At 39.9% G+C, this 18,829-nt stretch overlaps 1 protein-coding gene and 1 pseudogene across 6 annotated transcripts in view; both read left to right on the forward strand.

Moving 5' to 3' along the window:
- Positions 1 to 18,594, forward strand: part of ATM (ATM serine/threonine kinase) — a 151,964-nt gene extending 133,370 nt beyond the window's left edge. For 5 of the 6 annotated variants that reach the window (XM_053593919.1, XM_053593921.1, XM_053593923.1 and 2 more), the window contains 6 exons: positions 2,603 to 2,768; positions 3,950 to 4,036; positions 14,686 to 14,800; positions 15,480 to 15,543; positions 16,903 to 17,039; positions 17,147 to 18,594. In XM_053593919.1, the coding sequence (XP_053449894.1) occupies positions 2,603 to 2,768; positions 3,950 to 4,036; positions 14,686 to 14,800; positions 15,480 to 15,543; positions 16,903 to 17,039; positions 17,147 to 17,330 (753 nt within the window). In that variant the 3' untranslated portion in view covers positions 17,331 to 18,594. Of the gene's footprint in view, positions 1 to 2,602; positions 2,769 to 3,949; positions 4,037 to 14,685; positions 14,815 to 15,479; positions 15,544 to 16,902; positions 17,040 to 17,146 lie in introns of those variants that run through there. The other variant, XR_008380621.1, reaches the window with a different exon arrangement.
- LOC128587596 (interferon-related developmental regulator 2-like) lies at positions 10,835 to 13,303 on the forward strand (annotated as a pseudogene).
- Positions 18,595 to 18,829: the final 235 nt, after the last annotated feature.

Below are 18,829 nucleotides of genomic sequence, written 5' to 3' on the forward strand. Positions count from 1 at the left end.
AAGCTGACAGCTCTCAGATGTTATAGAATACAAAAAGTTTTAATTTCATAAGGTAATTGTCAAAGATACTAAATAAGAGAAAGTAAGCTCACAGAATGAAAGTACACATGGGTAAAAAAGGAAGGTTTTCAAACTACCTAACATGTCAACCCATGTTAGATGAGAAATTTAAATGTTATTTGGTATATGCTAGTTTGCTTCCAGTTTGTGGTAAGGTAATTCTTAACAAAACACTAATTAAAATGTGAGATGAGGCAGTATGAGCCTGTAATCTCAAAACCTATTAGGGAAGCTGAGCTGGGAGGATTACTTAAGCCCAGGAGTTTGAGGCTAGCCTGGCCAACAGAATGAGATCTCATCTCTTTAAAAACACAAAGCAAAACACTACCTAAAGCAAAAGATAGATTATGAAGTAGTTTTCATATGAAACTGCTATACAAAACCTTCTAAGACATTTGCCATGTCATACTGGTCATCTGGTCTGATATTTATTCACTGAGTCAGCAGCATTCATTAAATGCCTCCTATGTAACAGGTACTGACAGATAGAGACTTCCTAAATACATGTTATGAATAATCATCATCATCCTTAGCCCGATTTTAAACTAAGTTTGTGTCAGGTGCAGTGGCTTACTCTAGTGATCCCAGCATTGGGAGGCTGAGGCTGGAAGATTGCTTGAGACCAGGAGTTTGTGACCAGCCTGTGCAAGACAGTGATATCCTATCTCTAGAAAAAATAGAAAAATAAGCTGGGCGTGGTGGTGGTATACTCCACTAGTCCCAGCTATTGGGGAGGCTGAGGCAGGAAGATTACTTGTGTCCATTAGTTTGAGGTTGCTATAAGCTGTGATGACACCACTCTCCTTCAGCCCAGGCAGTCGATTGAGATTATGTCTCAAAAAAATAAAAACAATGGCTCGAGACCCAGAGCTCAGTTGTTAGTGCACTGGCCACATACACCAGGGCTGGCGGGTTTGAACCTGGCCTGAGTCAGCTAAACAACAATGACAGCTACAACAACAACAAAAAAATAGCTAGGCATTATGGTGGATACTTGCAATCCCAGCTGCTTGGGAGGCTGAGTCAAGAGAATCGCTTAAGCCCAAGAGATTGAGGTTGTTGTGAGCTGCGATGCCACGTTACTCCACCGAAGGCAACATAGTAAGACCCTATCTCAGAAAAACAAAAAATAAAAATAAAATGAATGGTAAGTTCAGTATGCTGAATTTGCTCAGGTCAATGAGCTGATAAGAAAGAGTGTAGCAAGGATTTAAACCATCTGTCCAACTCCAAAATGCATTTACTTTTCATGTTATTATGCTATTTCTTGTTTTAAAAGATACACAGAGTACAGCATAGGTGTGGAATAGGAAGTGGTTAGTTATACCTGGGGTAGAGAGGAGTGAAGAAAGTTAGATTCAAGACAGGCTTCATAGGGAAGGTGTTTTAGCCAAATTTTAAAAAGGAGTTGTTTTTCAAGGCAAAAGGAGCATACAAACAGGGGGAGTGAAACATGAGCACACAAAGACAGCACAGATTTAGTCTTTAAGGAAGAGTAGATAAATGAAATTGCAGCAGAGGTTGTTGGTCAAAAACCAGAGAGTTGCTTTAGGAAACACTAAGAAGTTTGCACTTTATCCTGGAGGCAATAGAGGACCCTTCAGGACAGTAATATCAGATTTGCATTTTAGAAAGAAACTGACAGCACTGTGAGTTACATTTTTGAGAAATCAGACTGGAAGCATGAGATGAGGTCTAAACTAAGACCAGTAAGGGTAGGAGGCGAGATTTGTGGGTAGGTAGAGAAATATTGAAGCAGAACTGATAGGATTTGTTTGCTGATTAGAAGTGAGAAAAGGAATAGTCAGTGCATCCCAGTTTTCTGGTTATGGTGCCTGCATGGATAATGGGACTGTTTACTGAATTGAAGATTTGAGAAAGTGACCAAGTTTTGCCAAAAATGAAAAGGTATTATGTTTGGATTTGGAAGGGCTCCAAGTGAAGATTTTGAGAGGTCATTTGGAGAAGCCCGTCAAGCTGGAGCTTATGAAGATGTGTGTGCCAAAGATACAGATTTAGAAATCATCAGCACGTAGGTGGGAGTTCAGCCTATTGAAGTAGAGAAGCTTTGCTTCAGGAAAGTATCATACAGTGAGAAGATGTTCCAGGACAGAGACACGAGACATGTCACCTGCCATCCGTTAGGGATGCTTTCATTCTTTATCCTGTTTCCTATTGCAACCCTAGTTCTGTGAGGCCACCTGAGATTATCTGGAGCTACCTTTGGCATTTCTGTGTTTACTTCTGCCTAGATTATAAGATCATTCATGTTAGGATTTAACTAAAATAATTAATAGAAAATAATTAAGTCATCATTGATGTGCCTCCTTCCCCTATGATTAATATGAAAACCCTAAAAGGATTATCATTTGTAATTAACTGCTTCCCTTGCTAGACTGTTAGCTTCTTGTGGGTAGAGTATCATGTTTATCTTTTTATTGCCCCTGTATCTATCATTTTTTATATAGAAATATAGTGGACATAAGTTGAATTAGTTGAACACAATATTAAGAAATTAATTTTATGTACTATCTATTTAAAGGAGGTGCAAAAGAAGTCTTTTGAAGAGAAATATGAAACCTTCATGCATATTTGCCAAAATTTTCAACCAGTTTTTCGTTACTTCTGCATGGAAAAATTCTTGGACCCAGCTGTTTGGTTTGAGAGGCGATTGGCTTATACTCGCAGTGTGGCCACTTCTTCCATTGGTAATCTTCTTGCACATCTCAGTAGAGTCATGGCTTTCCTATGTTCTGAGTTGCAGGGGAATGGTGGTTGTGATAGTGGTTATTAACTAAATCATCTTGATCTTTAGATCATTTTGTTTCTTATTTGTCCTTATTCTTAGCTTTGTTATGCAGCTTTTTATTGTTTTTGCAGAAGAGAATTCTTTTACTCCAAGGCAGGGAAGTCAGACTGGTTTTTCTTATAAAACTCTGTTTTATAGTGAATATGGATTATTTTCTTTCCTCTCGGTGTATTATTTTCTGATTAGATTTTCCTTGGAAAATAACAAAACCTACAGAAACTCTCTGTTGAACTTAATTTTTTTTATTTCTAAGAGATTGGAATAGCTACATAGGGCATTTAACAAAATCTTAGAGTATTAGAACTAATAGGAACATCAGAAATCATCTAATATATTGGTTTTTAAATAAAGATGAGTCTCCCATCACTTGTGCTCCATACCCCAGGGAGGTATGTATGCGTTTAAAAAGTTCCCAGATCATTATGAAACTCTTTTCCACATTGAGAATCACTAATCTGGTACTAATTTAGCTTATAAACAAGAAAGTAGGCCTAGTTAATGACAGAGCAATTCAGGCATCCTGACTTCCTACCCAGTGTTTTTTATGTACTAAAAAACAACACTGTAAGGTATGTTGTCATTTATATTAACAATAGAAATGCAGGTTTTCCTGGATATATATCTGGTAAAATGAATTAATGGCTAACTTGTGTTACATATCATTCATTAAACAGAAGAAAGTTTCACTGAAGGATGAAGAATTTACCCATAGATTTCTTTGTTTAAGAGTGTACAGAATAAAAATTTGGGTAAATATGCATAATACACTGCTTTGTCCCAGGTAAACAATGGGTTTCAACTTTAACCACAAAAATTTTCAAAGTACTAATATCTTAAAATATATGTATATTAATAAAGAGAAAATATTTTCTAGCAAATCATTCAGGATTTGCAAAATGCAATTATGTGTGAAAATGGCTGGCAAGATTTGTTTTGAAGTCAAAATAATTAGTTATATACATAATTTCCTTTAAGCCTAAACTAAGTAAAACTTTCACTGAGTCAGTGGTACTAGTTGAAGTTATGGCTAAATGTGTATTAGAAATAAAAGAAATCAGTGATTTCAGGTTTTTTTTCCAGTTGGCTACATACTTGGACTTGGTGACAGACACGTGCAGAATATCCTGATAAATGAGCAGTCGGCAGAACTAGTACATATAGATCTAGGTAAGTGATAAAAGATATGTGTCTTTATTCTGTTTAATAAACATTTGGTCATCAAGGAATGTTGCTTGCCTCCAAATATGAGGAAGCAATAAATATTGGGGGATTTTTTGTTCTTTTAAAAAGAAACATTAACAGTGGTACTAGGGATAGCTAATTCAGCTTGGGATAATGAGTGAAACTTACTAGAAGAGGTGACATTTGAGCCCAGGTCGTTAAGAAAGGAAGAAAAGATAATCCAGAGAGAAGATAGAGCACATTCGAATGGTGTTGTGAGAATGGTGAATGAGTAAATGTGGCTGGAGTGAAGTTGCATGTTGTTGAGTAACTTTGAGACAGATTGATACTAGTCTATATAAAGCCATTGTAAGGATTTCAACTTCAGTATGTTGCGGGATGGAAAGTAGAGGAAGATAGATTTAAGCAGGACATGATGATATTTGATTTTTTGAAAGATAATTTCAGGAGCAGCTTGGGAAGCATTAGTGGCAGAAGGAAGACAAGTTTGGGGATATGATAATAGTTTGTTTATTTTTTTATTTCAGGTTGGTATGAAGTACGATTAGGTTACATTGTTTGCATTTGTCAGATCCCAGGAGGTGTGCCCTGTATGCTTACATTGTGCCTGTCAGGCAAGAGCTTACCATATTCCCTCCCTTTTCCCCCTCCCCCAACTTGAATTTAATTGTGTTTTTCTCTCATGTGGGCATGTGGTTTCATATTAGTGTTTGGTTTCATATTAGTGTTGAGTACACTGTATACTTGCTTTTCCATTCTTTTGATACTTTACTAAGGAGAATGTTCTTCAACTCCATCCAGATAATACAAAAAATAGAAAGTCTCCATATTTTTATGACTGAATAGTAATCCATGGTGTACATATATCACAATTTATTAATCCTTTCATGGGTTGATGGGCAGTTGGGTTGGCAGTTGGGTTGGCAGTTCACATCTTGGTGATTGTGAATTGAGCTGCGATAAATATCTAAATGTCCTTATGAGGCTCAGAACCCATAGCTCAGTGGTTACAGTGCCAGCCACATACACCAAGTGTGGCGGGTTCGAACCTGGCCTGGGCCAGCTAAACAGCTGCAATAAAAAAAATAGCTGGGCATTGGGGCGGGCGCCTATAGTCCCAGCTACTTGGGAGGCTGAGGCAAGAGAATTGCTTAAGCCTTGCGTTTGAGGTTGCTGTGAGCTGTGACATCATAGCACTCTACAGAGGGCAACAAGTGAGGCTCTGTCTCAAAATAAAAAAAATGTCCCTATGCGATGATTATTATTTTTTTCTTCTGGGTAATGATATTGTGGGATCAAATGGAAGGTCTACTTTCAGTTCTTCAAGGATTCTCCATACTTCTTTCTCAAATGGCTGTATTATGGTGCAAAAATAAATGATGTAGTCCCACCAACAGTATGTAAATGTTTCTTTGTCTCCACTTCCATTCCAGCATCTGCAGCTTTTTTTGTGATGTAGACTATTCTTGCTGGTGTTAGGCGATATCCTCAAGGTAGTTTGTTTGTTTTGGTAACAGGACAGAGTTTATCCATTGAACGACTGATAGATTTATAAGCAAAAGAAGGAGGAATAGAACCTGCAGCAATAGAACCTGGAAGGAAGGGATCTAAGTGGAAAGCCCCCTCTCAGGGTGGTTTGATTTGCATTTCTCTGATGATTAGGGACGATGAGCATTTTTTCATGTGTGTATTGTCCATTCATCTGTCTTTGGTGAAGGTTCTGTTCATGCCTCTGGCCCAGGGATAGCTAAGACGGTTTGCTTTTTTCTTATTGATTAGTTTTGAGTTCTCTGTAGATTTTGTTTTTCAAAATCTCAAAAATTTTGAGTGCTCTGTGCATTTTGTCAGATTTATAACATACAAATATCTTCTCTCATTCTGAAGGTCTCCTATTTGTTTTAATTGTCTTATGCTTAACTGTGCAAAAGCCTTTTAACATGATTAGGTCCCATTTATCTATTTTTGTCATTGCTGCAATTGCCAATGGTGCCTTCTTCCTAAAAATCTTTCCCTAGGTCAGTATCATCAAGAGGTTTTCCCTATACTTTCTTTTAGAGTTTCTATTATTTCGTGTCTTAGATTTAAATCCTTTATCCATTGTGAATTAATTTTTTTTAAGTGGTAAGAGGTGTAGGTCCGTTTTCAGACTTTTACATGTGGCTAAATGAGTTCTCCCAGCACCATTTATTAAATAGGGATTCTTTTCCCCAGTGCATACCTTGTTTGTGGTGATACAGGGCTAGTTTCATCCATAGGTTTTCTATTCTGTTCCATAGATTGATGTCTCTATTTTTTGTGTCAACACCATGCTGTTTTGATTGCTATAGACTTGTAGTGTAACATGTAGTCTGCTAAAATGAGAAATGAAGAAGATTTGGGCTAACATAGAAACTAAGAGATCGGATTTGAGGGGCATTTTTGTAGTAATCTGCACCAGTGATACTAGATATGGAAACACTAGGGGCTAAGGAACATGTTGTTTTATAAAGAATAAAAAAATGAGTTTAGTTTTGCATATTTTGAAGTATTAATGGGACTTCACATTGAGTAGACAGGTTAATATAAGGAAGAAAAGAGTTTGAGTATAAAAATAGATCTAGAATCTTTGGCAGATAGACTTCAGTTGAAGTCACTCAGTTGAAGTCACTGGACACTAGGAGTTTCTGATCTTATACATCATCCTTGTTAAAGAGAAGTAAGGATGGAATCCTAGCATTGAAAGGCTGAGTCAGAAAAAAATTGAGAAATAATCATCATCATGGAAACTAGGATATCTTGGAAGCCAAAGGAGGAAAAAATCTTATGAAAGAAGTTGTGCTCAGTAATATCTGCTACAGAAAGGGCAGAGAGAATGAATGCAACAGTAGGCCTTTGGATTTAACAGTTAATCAATCTTAAAGGCCTTAGAAGTACCTTTAGACAGAACGGAGAAAGCTATATTTTAGAAAGGCAAGGAATGAATGGAAGTCAAGGATGTGTTAGTAAAAATGTGGCATTGTTCTATAAGGTTAGAAGAGAAGGGAAGGAAGGGAGAGATTTGTTACAGAAATGAGAGACACATTCTTGCTTCTTGCTTTTTGAAGATGGGAGAAGCATGAACATGCTAGATACTGAAAATGAAGGAGAGAAACAAGTAATTGAAGTAGCAGGGGTCTGGTAGCTTTGCTGTTAGATTGGAGGTATCTTAACTTTTCTGCTGAGAAGGAAAGGAAGATGTTAATAGGAAAGTCTTAAGCTAAAGGGGAAGGAATCTGAAGGAAATTATATTTGCAGTTGGATTTTCTTTGAGAAATAGAAAGTGTGCTTATCTACTAAGAATTGAGGGGATTTGCTGGGTGTGACGGCTGAAACGATAATATCAGGACTTTAGGAGGCTGAGGCAGAAGGATCAGCCAAGGCCGGGAGTTTGAGAGCAGCCTGGCCAATATAGCAAGATCCTGGTCTCAATAAAAAATTTTTAAAAATTTGCCAGGCATGGTGGTACGTTCTTATAGTCCTAGCTACTCAGAAGACTGAAGCAGGAGAATCACTTGAGTCCAGAAGTTTGTGGTTACAGTGAGCTATGGTCATGGCAGTACACTCCAGCTTGGGTGTACAGAGCAAGACTCCTTTTCATAAATAGGCCGGGCACAGTGGCTCACACCTTTAATCCTAGCACTTTGGGAGGTCATGGTGGGTGGATTGCCTTAGCTCAGGAGTTCGAGACCAGCCTAAGCAAGAGCAAGACCCTGTCTCTAAAAATAGCCAGACATTGTGGTGAGCACTTGCAGTCCCAGCTACTTGGGAGGCTGAGGCAAGAGGATCACTTCAATCCAAGAGTTTGAGACTATTGTGAACTATGGCACCATGGCACTCTACCCAGTGTTGGGACAGACTCTGTCTGTGTTTGAGATTCTGTCTCAAAAAAAAAAAAAAAAAAGATAGAAATTTTAAAATGATAAAAGAATTAGAGGTATGGTAATTGGCCTTAAAAGGACAATAAATTCTAAAACAGTTACTATGGAAATGAGACCAAGACCCAACTAAAGGGATAAATAGAAAAGACTTACCAAACAATCTATGGGGTCCTCTCATAAGGTGACAGTCCTGGATTGGTGGTAGAACCAATAATGTCCTCATGTGATGTTCTGGTAGTCCTCAACATCTTGGGTGTGGTAAAGAGACAGGACAAGGAGATTTGGAGTCTATACCCCTGGCTGAACAGGGAAGAAAGAAAGACTGACTAGAAATCTCAAGTGAATTCAAAGACTGCTTAATAAGCATGAAGCAGGATAGAAGGAAAAGAGGTTTGATTAGAATGTAGATTTTAAATTATCCAGGAAGATATGCTTTCAGAGATTATAAACTCTGGAGCATAACTCATATATAAGTAGTTTGCTAAGATAGAATAAAATCAAATTCTGTTAGAACAGTGAAGTCAAGGATATTATATCATTTTCCCCAGAATGAATTCCAGCATTGGGACAGAGGAACAGTGTAAACTAGGTCCATCTCAACATTCAGGGAGAGTAAGTCTTAGAGGTTGGGATATAATAAATAGAAGACGATTGGGGTTTGTTAGAGTCAGAAGGTGAGGATCTCGATAGAGGGGTGAAATTTTACATGAGAATGGAAGGGAAGTCTAAAAGATCCAAAATAGAGGTAGTTATGCCAGCCTGTCTGGGTCATGATAAAAACATCTATAAATGAGAAGGGTGAATTGATACAACCACTTTGGAATACTATTTGGCAGTATTTGCTAAAGATGAACATATGTATATCCTATAACTCAACAATTCCACTCCAACAGAATGCACACATATGTATAAGTAGTAATATTCATAATAGCCCATAACTGGAAAAAGCCCAAACCTCCTCTCGGGTAGAATGGATGAACAGTCATTATATCTGAAATGAGGTTGACTGAATAATAGCTACACATGATATGGAAGATCCCTACAAATATAATGCTAAGTGAAAGAATCCAGACACAAAAAGAGTCTGTGTCTACACATAATCATATATACACACATACTAATTATATAATTCCATTTATATAGGCTCAGCACATGTAGCTCAGTAGCTGGGTGCCGGCCATATATATATCGGAGCTGGCGGGTTCAAGCCCAGCCTGGGCCTGCCAAACAACAATGATAACTACAACCAAAAAATAGCCAGGCATTGTGGCAGGTACCTGTAGTCCCAGCTACCTGGGAGGCTGAGGCAAGAGAATTGCTTAAGCCCAAGAGTTTGAGGTTGCTGTGAGCTGTGACAGCACTGTACTCTACTGAGGGTAGTGAGACTCTGTCTCAAATAAATAAATAAACAAATATTCCAGGTGGTGCCTGTGGCTCAGTGAGCAGGGCGCCAGCCCCATATACTGAGGGTGGCGGGTTCAAACCTGGCCCCAGCCAAACTGCAACAAAAAAATAGCTGGGCGTTGTGGCGGGCTCCTATAGTCCCAGCTACTTGGGAGGCTGAGGCAGGAGAATAGCCTAAGCCCAGGAGTTGGGGGTTGCTGTGAGCTGTGTGACGCCACGGCACTCTACCAAGGGCAATAAAGTGAAACTCTGTCTCTACAAAAAAAAAAAAAAATACATATATATATATATATTCCATTTATATAAAATTGAAAAACCAATAAAATTGGGTATTAGAAGTCAATAGTGCTAACCCTGGTAAAGGGTGAAGAGGGCTTCTGAGTTCTTGTAGCCATCTGTTAACATGCATTTGTTCACTTTGTAATATCTCAGCCACACTTGTAGATGACTTTGATGATTCATATACTGTTGGTTATCTGTTGCTGCCTAAAAAACCACTCCAAAATTTAGTAGCTTAGTTGGATGAAAATATTTCAAATGGTATGTAAAACTCGCATTGTACCCCATGATTGCATTTATGTTCACAGCTATCATTTAGTAAAACAAACAAACAAAAAAAACAAAATTTAGTAGCTTAAAACCACAGTTTCTTATTGTTTCCCATAGTCTGTATGTTGACTGGGCTTAGCTAGAGAGTTCTCACTTAGGATCTTTCATGCAGTGGCAAGAGCTGGAGTCATCTTAAGACTCAACGGGGCCAGAGTCCAAGATGGCTTCTTCATCTTAATGTCTGGTGCTTCATTGCTCCTCCAGGTGGCCTCCCTGTTCAGTCTAGTATCCTAGACTCACACAGCACCTCAGGACTCCACGAGGAAGGCAGTAGAAATTGTTGAGGGCTAGGCTTACAGCTGGCACTGTATCACCTCCATCACATTCTGGTACTAAGAGAATTACCATAGGGTCCATCTGAATTCTTCCCTGTTTCTGGAATTCTACTAACCATATGTTGACTTCACTGTATCATTTCTGCTAGTCCATGCTAGTGTATATTTTCCATTCTTTTTTTTTTCCTCCAGGCCATCCCTGGGTGTCAGTGGAGACTATCTAGGGAGCCTGGGCTTCCGGTCCTACATAGCTCTAGCAAGGAGCCCTTTAACCCTTGGATGTCAGTGAAAGCCAATTCAGGAATCTGGTCTTCTATCCCCCTGTCGTAACAAGCTAGTGACTCTCATAGGCAGCAAAAGCAGAAGTTTTAAGATCCAGAGTCTCATAATATCTAAAAAGTGTAGGTTTCAATTGAAAATCATTGATCAGGCTCGGCACCTGTGGGCTCAAGCGGCTAAGGAGCCAGCCATATACACCTGAGCTGGCAGGTTCGAATCCAGCCTGGGCCCACCAAACAACAATGACGACTGCAACCAAATAAAATAGCCGGGCGTTGTGGCCGGGCACCTGTAGTCCTAGCTACTTGGGAGGCAGAGGCAGGAGAATCGCTTGAGCCCAGGAGTTGGAGGTTGCTGTGAGTTGTGATGCCACAGCACTCTACCCAGGGGGACAGTTTGAGGGCTCTGTCTCAAAAAAAAAAGAAAAGAAAGAAAAAAAATCATCGATCATACCAAGAACCAAGAAAATCTCAACTTTAATGAAAACAATGACACTTTCTAGGTACCAATACTGAGAAGACAAAAGATGTTAGAATTATTTCACAGAGATTTTAAAGCAGTCATCATAAAAATGCTTCAAGGAGCAATAGCAAACATGGAAACAAATGAAAATATAGTAAGTCTCAACACAGAAATAGTGTCAGCATAGAGAAATAGAAGATACGAAGGAGACCAGATGGAAATTTTAAAATGGTAAATTGAAACAGTTATTGAAACAAAAAATTCAACAGCTGAATGAGAGGACATAAAGAAGAATCAGTGAACATGAAGACAGGAACAATAGAATCTAGAGAACAGGGAAAAAAGAGCTCTTAGACTTGATCCCTAAAGTACAATTCTTAAGAACTATCAAAACTTGGGCGGCGCCTATGGCTCAGACGATAAGGCGCCGGCCCCATATACCGAGGGTGGCGGGTTCAAACCCGGCCCCGGCCAAACTGCAACCAAAAAATAGCCGGGCATTGTGGCGGGCGCCTGTAGTCCCAGCTACTCGGGAGGCTGAGGCAAGAGAATCGCTTAAGCCCAGGAGTTGGAGGTTGCTATGAGCTGTGTGAGACCACGGCACTCTACCAAGGGCCATAAAGTGAGACTGTCTCTACAAAAAAAAAATAAAACAACTATCAAAACTTAATAGAAAAATCCAGTTGTAAAATTGGGCAAAAATGGGTCTTTTGGCCAAGTCTTAACACACTGACCAGTGTCTGGCTGGTCTGGAGTCCCCTCACCCCTGCCAGGTCCTTGACCCTCTTCCCCTTGTGCTCCCTGTGCCCAATTTCCATCATGCCTCACACCAGTAAGGGCCATACACCCCACAAGGGCAGCCAGCACCGTGGAGGAGGTGTTTGGGGCAGTGCCAAAGCTGACCTGGGTTCCAGTGAGGTCCGCAGCACCACCAGTGAGTGCCCCAGCCTTCTCAGCACCACTGCAGAGGACAGCCTTGGAGTGATGTTGTGGATAAGCAGGGCTGGCAGGCAGGAAGACCTCCAGGAAAAGCTGAAGGTGTATGTGGACTGCCTCGCAGATCAGAGCGCCAAGACCCCGCAAGGTACTCCATGGGCCGCGCTGGCCCTGGATTCCCACCTGCTCCCTGGCTTCTTGCTAGAGCGTCGCCTTACTCTGGCCAATGTCCTGGGAAAGTACCTGAAGAAAGGGAAGGGTGAGGAATAGGCCCTGGCTGATGCTGTGCTAGGCCTGGTCTGTATGCAGCTGGGCCCTGGACTCAAAGGTGAAGAGGTGTTCCTCTGTTAGTCTCTGTGCTCAGGGCCAGCGCAGCCAGCCCTGCTGCCTGGCTCCACTGTGCTTCTGCTCTTGGCCTGGGCTGCTGCGTGGCTGCCACTGACATCCAGGACTTGGGCTTTTGCTGTGCCTGCTTAGTAAGTGTTTTCAGGTGGACCTCTGGTGGCTCCACAGCCCCAGTGGTGCCCCCCAGTCTGCAGGGCCTGCTCTGTGCTTCCCTGCAGGCCTGGCATCTACCCCAGTACCTACACCAGCCACATCCTTGACAGCCAGCAGACCCAGCTCTTCTCCCGTGTTAAGTTTGAACCTGCAGATCACTGCTGGTGAAACCATTACACTGCTGTTTGGGCTCACCCAAGACCTTGAGGAGGACGTTGTTTGTGGGGACATGGAGGCCCTCTGCAGTGCCCTGCACACTTTGGCCACTGACAGCAACAAGTACCATGTTAAGGCTGACCACTGGCACTAGCACTCTCCTTTCTGAGCCATGCTGCACTTCATTGAGGGTGGTGAATGTGAGGAAGAGATAGTCCGCTTTGGGCTTGAGGCACTCTACATGGACAGCCGGGCTCAGCATTGGATCTATGCTGCCTTCAAGGAAGTACTGGCCTCAGGCAGGCACTCCCATTTCCAAGCATGCACTCGCTCTGGGACATCTTTGGTCTGGACCCAGTGCTGGTATTAGATGCCAGTGCACTGAAGGCCAGCAAACTTCCATGATCTGAGAAGCACCTGTGCAACACTGCTGCCTTCAAAGCCGGACCAAGGCCCGCAGCTGCATGGGGGACAAGCGGGCAGACCTCTGTGAAGCAGGATCAGCTGAAGAGAACACGAGCCACACTCTTGCCTACATTTTTAACAAAAGACAGTGCAACAGTAGTTGTCACTTTATTTTTTTAATGATAAAACCAAAAACTGATACGGAGTCGGTGGCAGGAGCCCAGGCCACTTGGGACCCTGACCTTTTGTCCCTGCATTGAACCCTGTGGCCTCTTCCTGCCTTGTCTCAGGCCAGGCCAAATGTGTCCTAGCACTGTAGGGCAGACAGTAGGGGGACTGTCTCTTCTTCTTTCTCAGGCCTTGCTCCCCTAGGATGACCCACTTCCTTGGGAGAGATGACATCTATGCAAATGCTACTATAGCAGGTGGGGAGGCCAAGGTACCTAGAATGGATTCGTATACTGATTTCTAAAGATTATCAGAGATAAATAATGCTCAACAAAACAATAAATAAATAAAATGGGAAAAATGCATGAAGAGACATCTCACCAAAGATACTTAGATACCAAATAAGCACACCAAAGGATATTCGCCTGTACTGCAGATGTGTGGAGGAGCTTTATTCATAATTGCCAGAAGTGAAAAAAAGCCATATGTCCTTTAGATAAACAACAAACATCCATACCATGGAACACTGCTTAGCAATAAAAAGAAACAAAACTATTGTTATACACAGTAGTTTGGATGAATCTCTAGAGAATTTTATGCTGAGACGTTGCATATTGTATTATTACATTTCCATTTGTATAACCTATTTGAAATAACAAAATCATAACAACAGATAACAGATTAGCTGTTGCTAGAAAAATGTGGGAGGATGATGGGAAGGAAATAAATGTGGCTGTAAAAGGGCAGCATGAAGGATTGTTTGATGGAAATATATATATATATATATATATATTTTTTTTTTTTTTAAGAGACAGAATCTCATTTTGTCACCCTCAGTAGAGTGCCGTAACATCACAACTCACAGCAACCTTAAACTCTTGGGCTTAAGTGATTTTCTTGCCTCAGCCTCCCGAGTAGCTGGGACTACAGGCTCCTGCCATAATGCCCGGCTATTTTTTTGTTGCAGTTTGGCCAGGGCTGGGTTTGAACCCACCACCCTTGGTATATGGGGCCGGCGCCCTACTCACAGAGCCACAGGCGCCACCCGATGGAAATATTAAATATCTTGACTTCGTCAGTATAAATATCATATCCTGGTTGTGGTATTGCAGTATAGTTTTGTAAGATATAACCTTTGGAGGAAAATGGGTAAAAGTTACGTGGGATGATCTTTCTATATTATTTCTTACATCTACAAATGAATACGTAATTATCTCAAAATTAAAAGTTTTATTTAAAAAATAAAAAATTGCATATGTATCTCATCTGCATTTTAAATACTACCAGTCATTACTTCATTTTTAAACATCATGTTTTAATCTAGATTTCTCTGTATCAAGAAGTGTTAGGATTTGAGGTTGATCTATGGACATTGATGGAGAGGAAGACTGGCAGAGCCTAGGAACAGAATAAACTGCTGTGTGTTCTGGGATTAGTAGAATGTAGGGGACAGATTATTTGTTGCCTTTGCAAAATTCACATGCCAGTTGGAAAGATAGTAAATTAGATGTCAAATCTCCTAACCTCATTGTATTTTTTACTTTAGGTGTTGCTTTTGAACAGGGTAAAATCCTTCCTACTCCTGAGACAGTCCCTTTCAGACTTAGCAGAGATATTGTGGATGGCATGGGCATTACTGGTGTTGAAGGTGTCTTCAGAAGGTAAATGGTACAATGTAAGGGAGAGAAATAATTTTCGGTGTAAAAATTATATGGATTATACATCTGTATAGATTATGTAATTGAGTCCTAGAATTATATCCTAGTGCTTCCCCAGTACTAAACAAAAGACCCTGGGTAAAAGCAATAATAGCTTCCCCTTCTTTCTAGCCATCTGGGACCTAACCCAATACACATATACTATATGTACTGTGTAACCTCTTCTCGCTGCAGACCTTTGGCACCTCTGTCCCTTTTTAATAATCATAACGATTATTTGGGTGTTCATTGTTGGGAATATAGCAGAGGTTATATCTTTTTTGTCTTAAGAGTTCATAACTTCCTGCTACAAAAAGCTTTTCAGTTCCTTGTAGTTTTCCTAGCATAACTCTATACACAAGTTATAATTGCCATGATAATAAAAAACCTTAAAGAAACAAATCTTTTATAGTAGTATTATATTACTCTTATAAATGCTAAGCTTATGAAATATTCATGTATATATTTGTATTCATTTAAATATCTATTGAAAGTCTACTCTGCCAAGTATTCTGTTGAGATTTAAACCTTCAAATTATTAACGAGAACAGCCTGAGCATACTACACAGGAGTGGATCGAACAGCACATTGGAAACCTTGGTGTGTGACAAGATCCATGTTTTTAATGTGTTTGACTCTGTAGGTGCTGTGAGAAAACCATGGAAGTCATGAGAAGCTCTCAGGAAACTCTGTTAACTATTGTAGAGGTAAAGCATAGACTACAAGTAAATCTTTATTTCTCTACAAGACCGTGCGTCTTGTGAGGCAGTCACCACTTAGGAGAGCCTGGCTTCATTTTAACATGGGATGATCTGGTCAGCAGGAGGGAGGAGGTGGCACAAATTTATTAGGAACCTATGGCTTTCTGATTTCAAGATTGCTCTTTTTTAAGCACCAAAAGAGGCAAGAAAAGCTTCAATTTTCTCTTCTGCACCCCTTTTATTAAAAGGATTTGTTCTGTAAAATTGAGATTCAGTCAAAAGGCCACACTTAAGAACTAGAGGGCCACATGTGGCCTTAAAACCGCAGGTTCCCCACCCCATATGGTATTAATTACTCTTTTATGAATGGTGTCTATTAGGAAGCCTCAATAATGTAGAAACTCTAAAATCATATTGTCTTGCCCTTTTGCATTTAAGACAAAAAAAAAATTCAAACTTTTCAGATTAAGGTGCAAAGCAGTTTAACACATTTCTTGGTATCTTCCTCTGCTTACTCGCAGTTGGAAGGGCTTTTTATGCTGCAGTAGATTTGGGGGTTTCTTCGGTAGCTGTGGTCTAGCACTTACCAGAAGAGTGTTATTCTTTGGGGCCTCAGAAACTGTATTAGTTGATAACCAAATTGCTCATGAACCTTGTTCTTTAAAGAGGGGTAGGAGATCAAGTTAGAGAGGCGACAATATCCAGATCACCTCTGGGCTCCTGCCCCATTGTAAGGACTTTGGATTTACCTGCACTCTGAGTGAAGGTTGAGTCTAAGAAGTGATTTTTGTCTCCACCTAAAATAACTGCATCACCTCTGAACATACCTTATTATGTTTTATATATTTTACACTTACCTATAAAGTTTTCCCTCTGTAAATCTGTTCAAATATTCTGAAATTATTTGGGATGGTTATCCCAATTTTCAAGACTAATTTCCCAAGTAATTTCACTGTGGTCTGTCTTCAGCGTTAGAAGGATGCTTCTCAATGGTGTCCTGGGTCCCAATCGCCTAGGAAATTCCCCTGAAGAAGAAACGGGGCCTACAGAAGAAATACTCCCAACTCAGGACCACACTAGTCAAAGAGTAGAGAAAGGAATAGTGACTCATGCTCCTCTCTTTTAATAGACTAGTTTCACCCAGTCAGGAAACATGGGTCAAGGGATGTCATCCTCCAGCCATGGAAGAAAAGTGAATTCAGGATAGGGATGAGAAGCTTGGAGCATCATGCTAGGATAGTTCCTTCCACAAGGATGTGTGATAAATTTGCTTCCCCTCCCCCATCCGATCAACTACATGTGATTTTTATAATACTAGTTTTACTGTTTCTAAATAAATGATCAAATGTACATTGTTCTATTTAGGTCCTCCTATATGATCCACTCTTTGACTGGACCATGAATCCTTTGAAAGCTTTGTATTTACAGCAGAGACCAGAAGATGAAACTGAGCTCCACTCCACTCTAAATGCAGATGACCAAGAGTGCAAACGAAATCTCAGGTGAGCAGTATTTTAGAAAGGACTTATCATCAGTTGTTCAGATTTTCTTATTTCCAAGGCTCTTTAAACTGTTTACCTCATTGAAATATTTGTTCTTTTATCATTAGTGATATTGACCAGAGTCTCAACAAAGTAGCTGAACGTGTCTTGATGAGACTGCAAGAGAAACTGAAAGGAGTAGAAGAAGGCACTGTGCTCAGTGTGAGTGGACAAGTGAATCTGCTCATACAGCAGGCCATGGACCCCAAAAACCTCAGCCGACTTTTCCCAGGATGGAAAGCTTGGGTGTGATCTTCAGCATCTGAATTACCCTTGAATAGCAACTGAAGAACTTTGAACTTGGAAAAGACAGGGGATAGGAATTAAATGCACCTCCTTGAATTTAGTTGTCTTTTTAAAGCACACATGAATTTTGTGTAGGAGTTAATATTTAAGTGAACAACTATGAGGATTTTTCCAATTGATTTTTAATAATTTGATTTAATCATTACCCAGTGATACTTTGACAGTGTTTCAAGGAACATCTTGCTCTCACTCTTTAGAATTGTTATTCATGCTATATTTTGGGCTAAATGTTTATTTCTTCTTTTCAAGTATATACTTTCAGTGTTTTCAGTAGAATCTCTGACTCATGCTATAGCTGAAAACAATAGAAGTAGCAGGAGTGACGATTTTTCCTTCATTATGAATTAGAACCGATAAGTAAACTGCTACCTTGATGTGACATTTAACTAAAACTGGTTCCCAGAGATGTAAGATAAATTAATTAATAATATAAAAAAGAAAGAACTTTAAAATTGTAACCATCTATGTATCATGGTAAAGCAACATTAAAATAAGAAGCAGGGTGGCACCCATAGTCCAGTGGGTAAGGCGCCGGCCACATACACCCAACGTGGGCCAGTTCATACGCTGGCCAGTTCATACCCAACTCGGGCCAGCTAAACAACAATGACAACTGCAACAAAAAAATAGCCGGGCATTGCGGCAGGTGCCTGTAGTCCCAGCTACTTGGGAGGTTGAGGCAGGAGAATCACTTAAGCCCAAGAGTTTGGAGTTGCTGTGAGCTGTGATGCCACTGCACTCTACCGAAGGCAATATAGTGAGACTCTGTCTAAAAAAAAAAGAAGAAGAAACTATTGAAAAATAGTATTTAAGGAACATGTTTGGATTTTCAGTAGCAAGATCACCCACAGTATTACTAAATAATGAAGTCATTATGGAGAACCAATTTCAAAGGCATGGTATAGTTACTATTTTTTTTTTATTGTTGGGGATTCATTGCGGGTACAATAAGCCAGGTTAGTTACTATTTTTTTTTAAACTGTACATTGGATGTTCTCATTCTATTCTCATCTTTTAAGCCCTTCCATGTTGCCCACTACTTTATCTTTTGTGATGCCTTCATATATTTGTGTTCTAGTTCATGAATTCTCTTCTCAGCTGTATAAATCTCCTTTTTATATCTGTTTGGATTTTATGTCTCAAAAATTATTTTTCTTCTCTATGTATCATTCTTGAACTTCCTTTTACGTCACTAAACATTTTAAATATCTGTATTTTGTAGTCACTGCAATAGTTCTGTTAAATTGAGCTCCTGTGTATATCTCTTGATTCTTACATTTGATGGATTGTTCATTCATTTTTGCCATTTTGAAAGGTGAGCTTGCTACATGGACCAGTCTGATGTGCTGCATCTCTAATATTCTAGTATATTCCAGTATTCTGGTTTATTTTCTTATTACATGGTTACTTGAATTTATTATGAAATGTCTAAAGGAAAATGTATA

This window comes from Nycticebus coucang, chromosome 6 (assembly GCF_027406575.1).
Source record: "Nycticebus coucang isolate mNycCou1 chromosome 6, mNycCou1.pri, whole genome shotgun sequence".
NCBI lineage: Eukaryota > Metazoa > Chordata > Mammalia > Primates > Lorisidae > Nycticebus > Nycticebus coucang.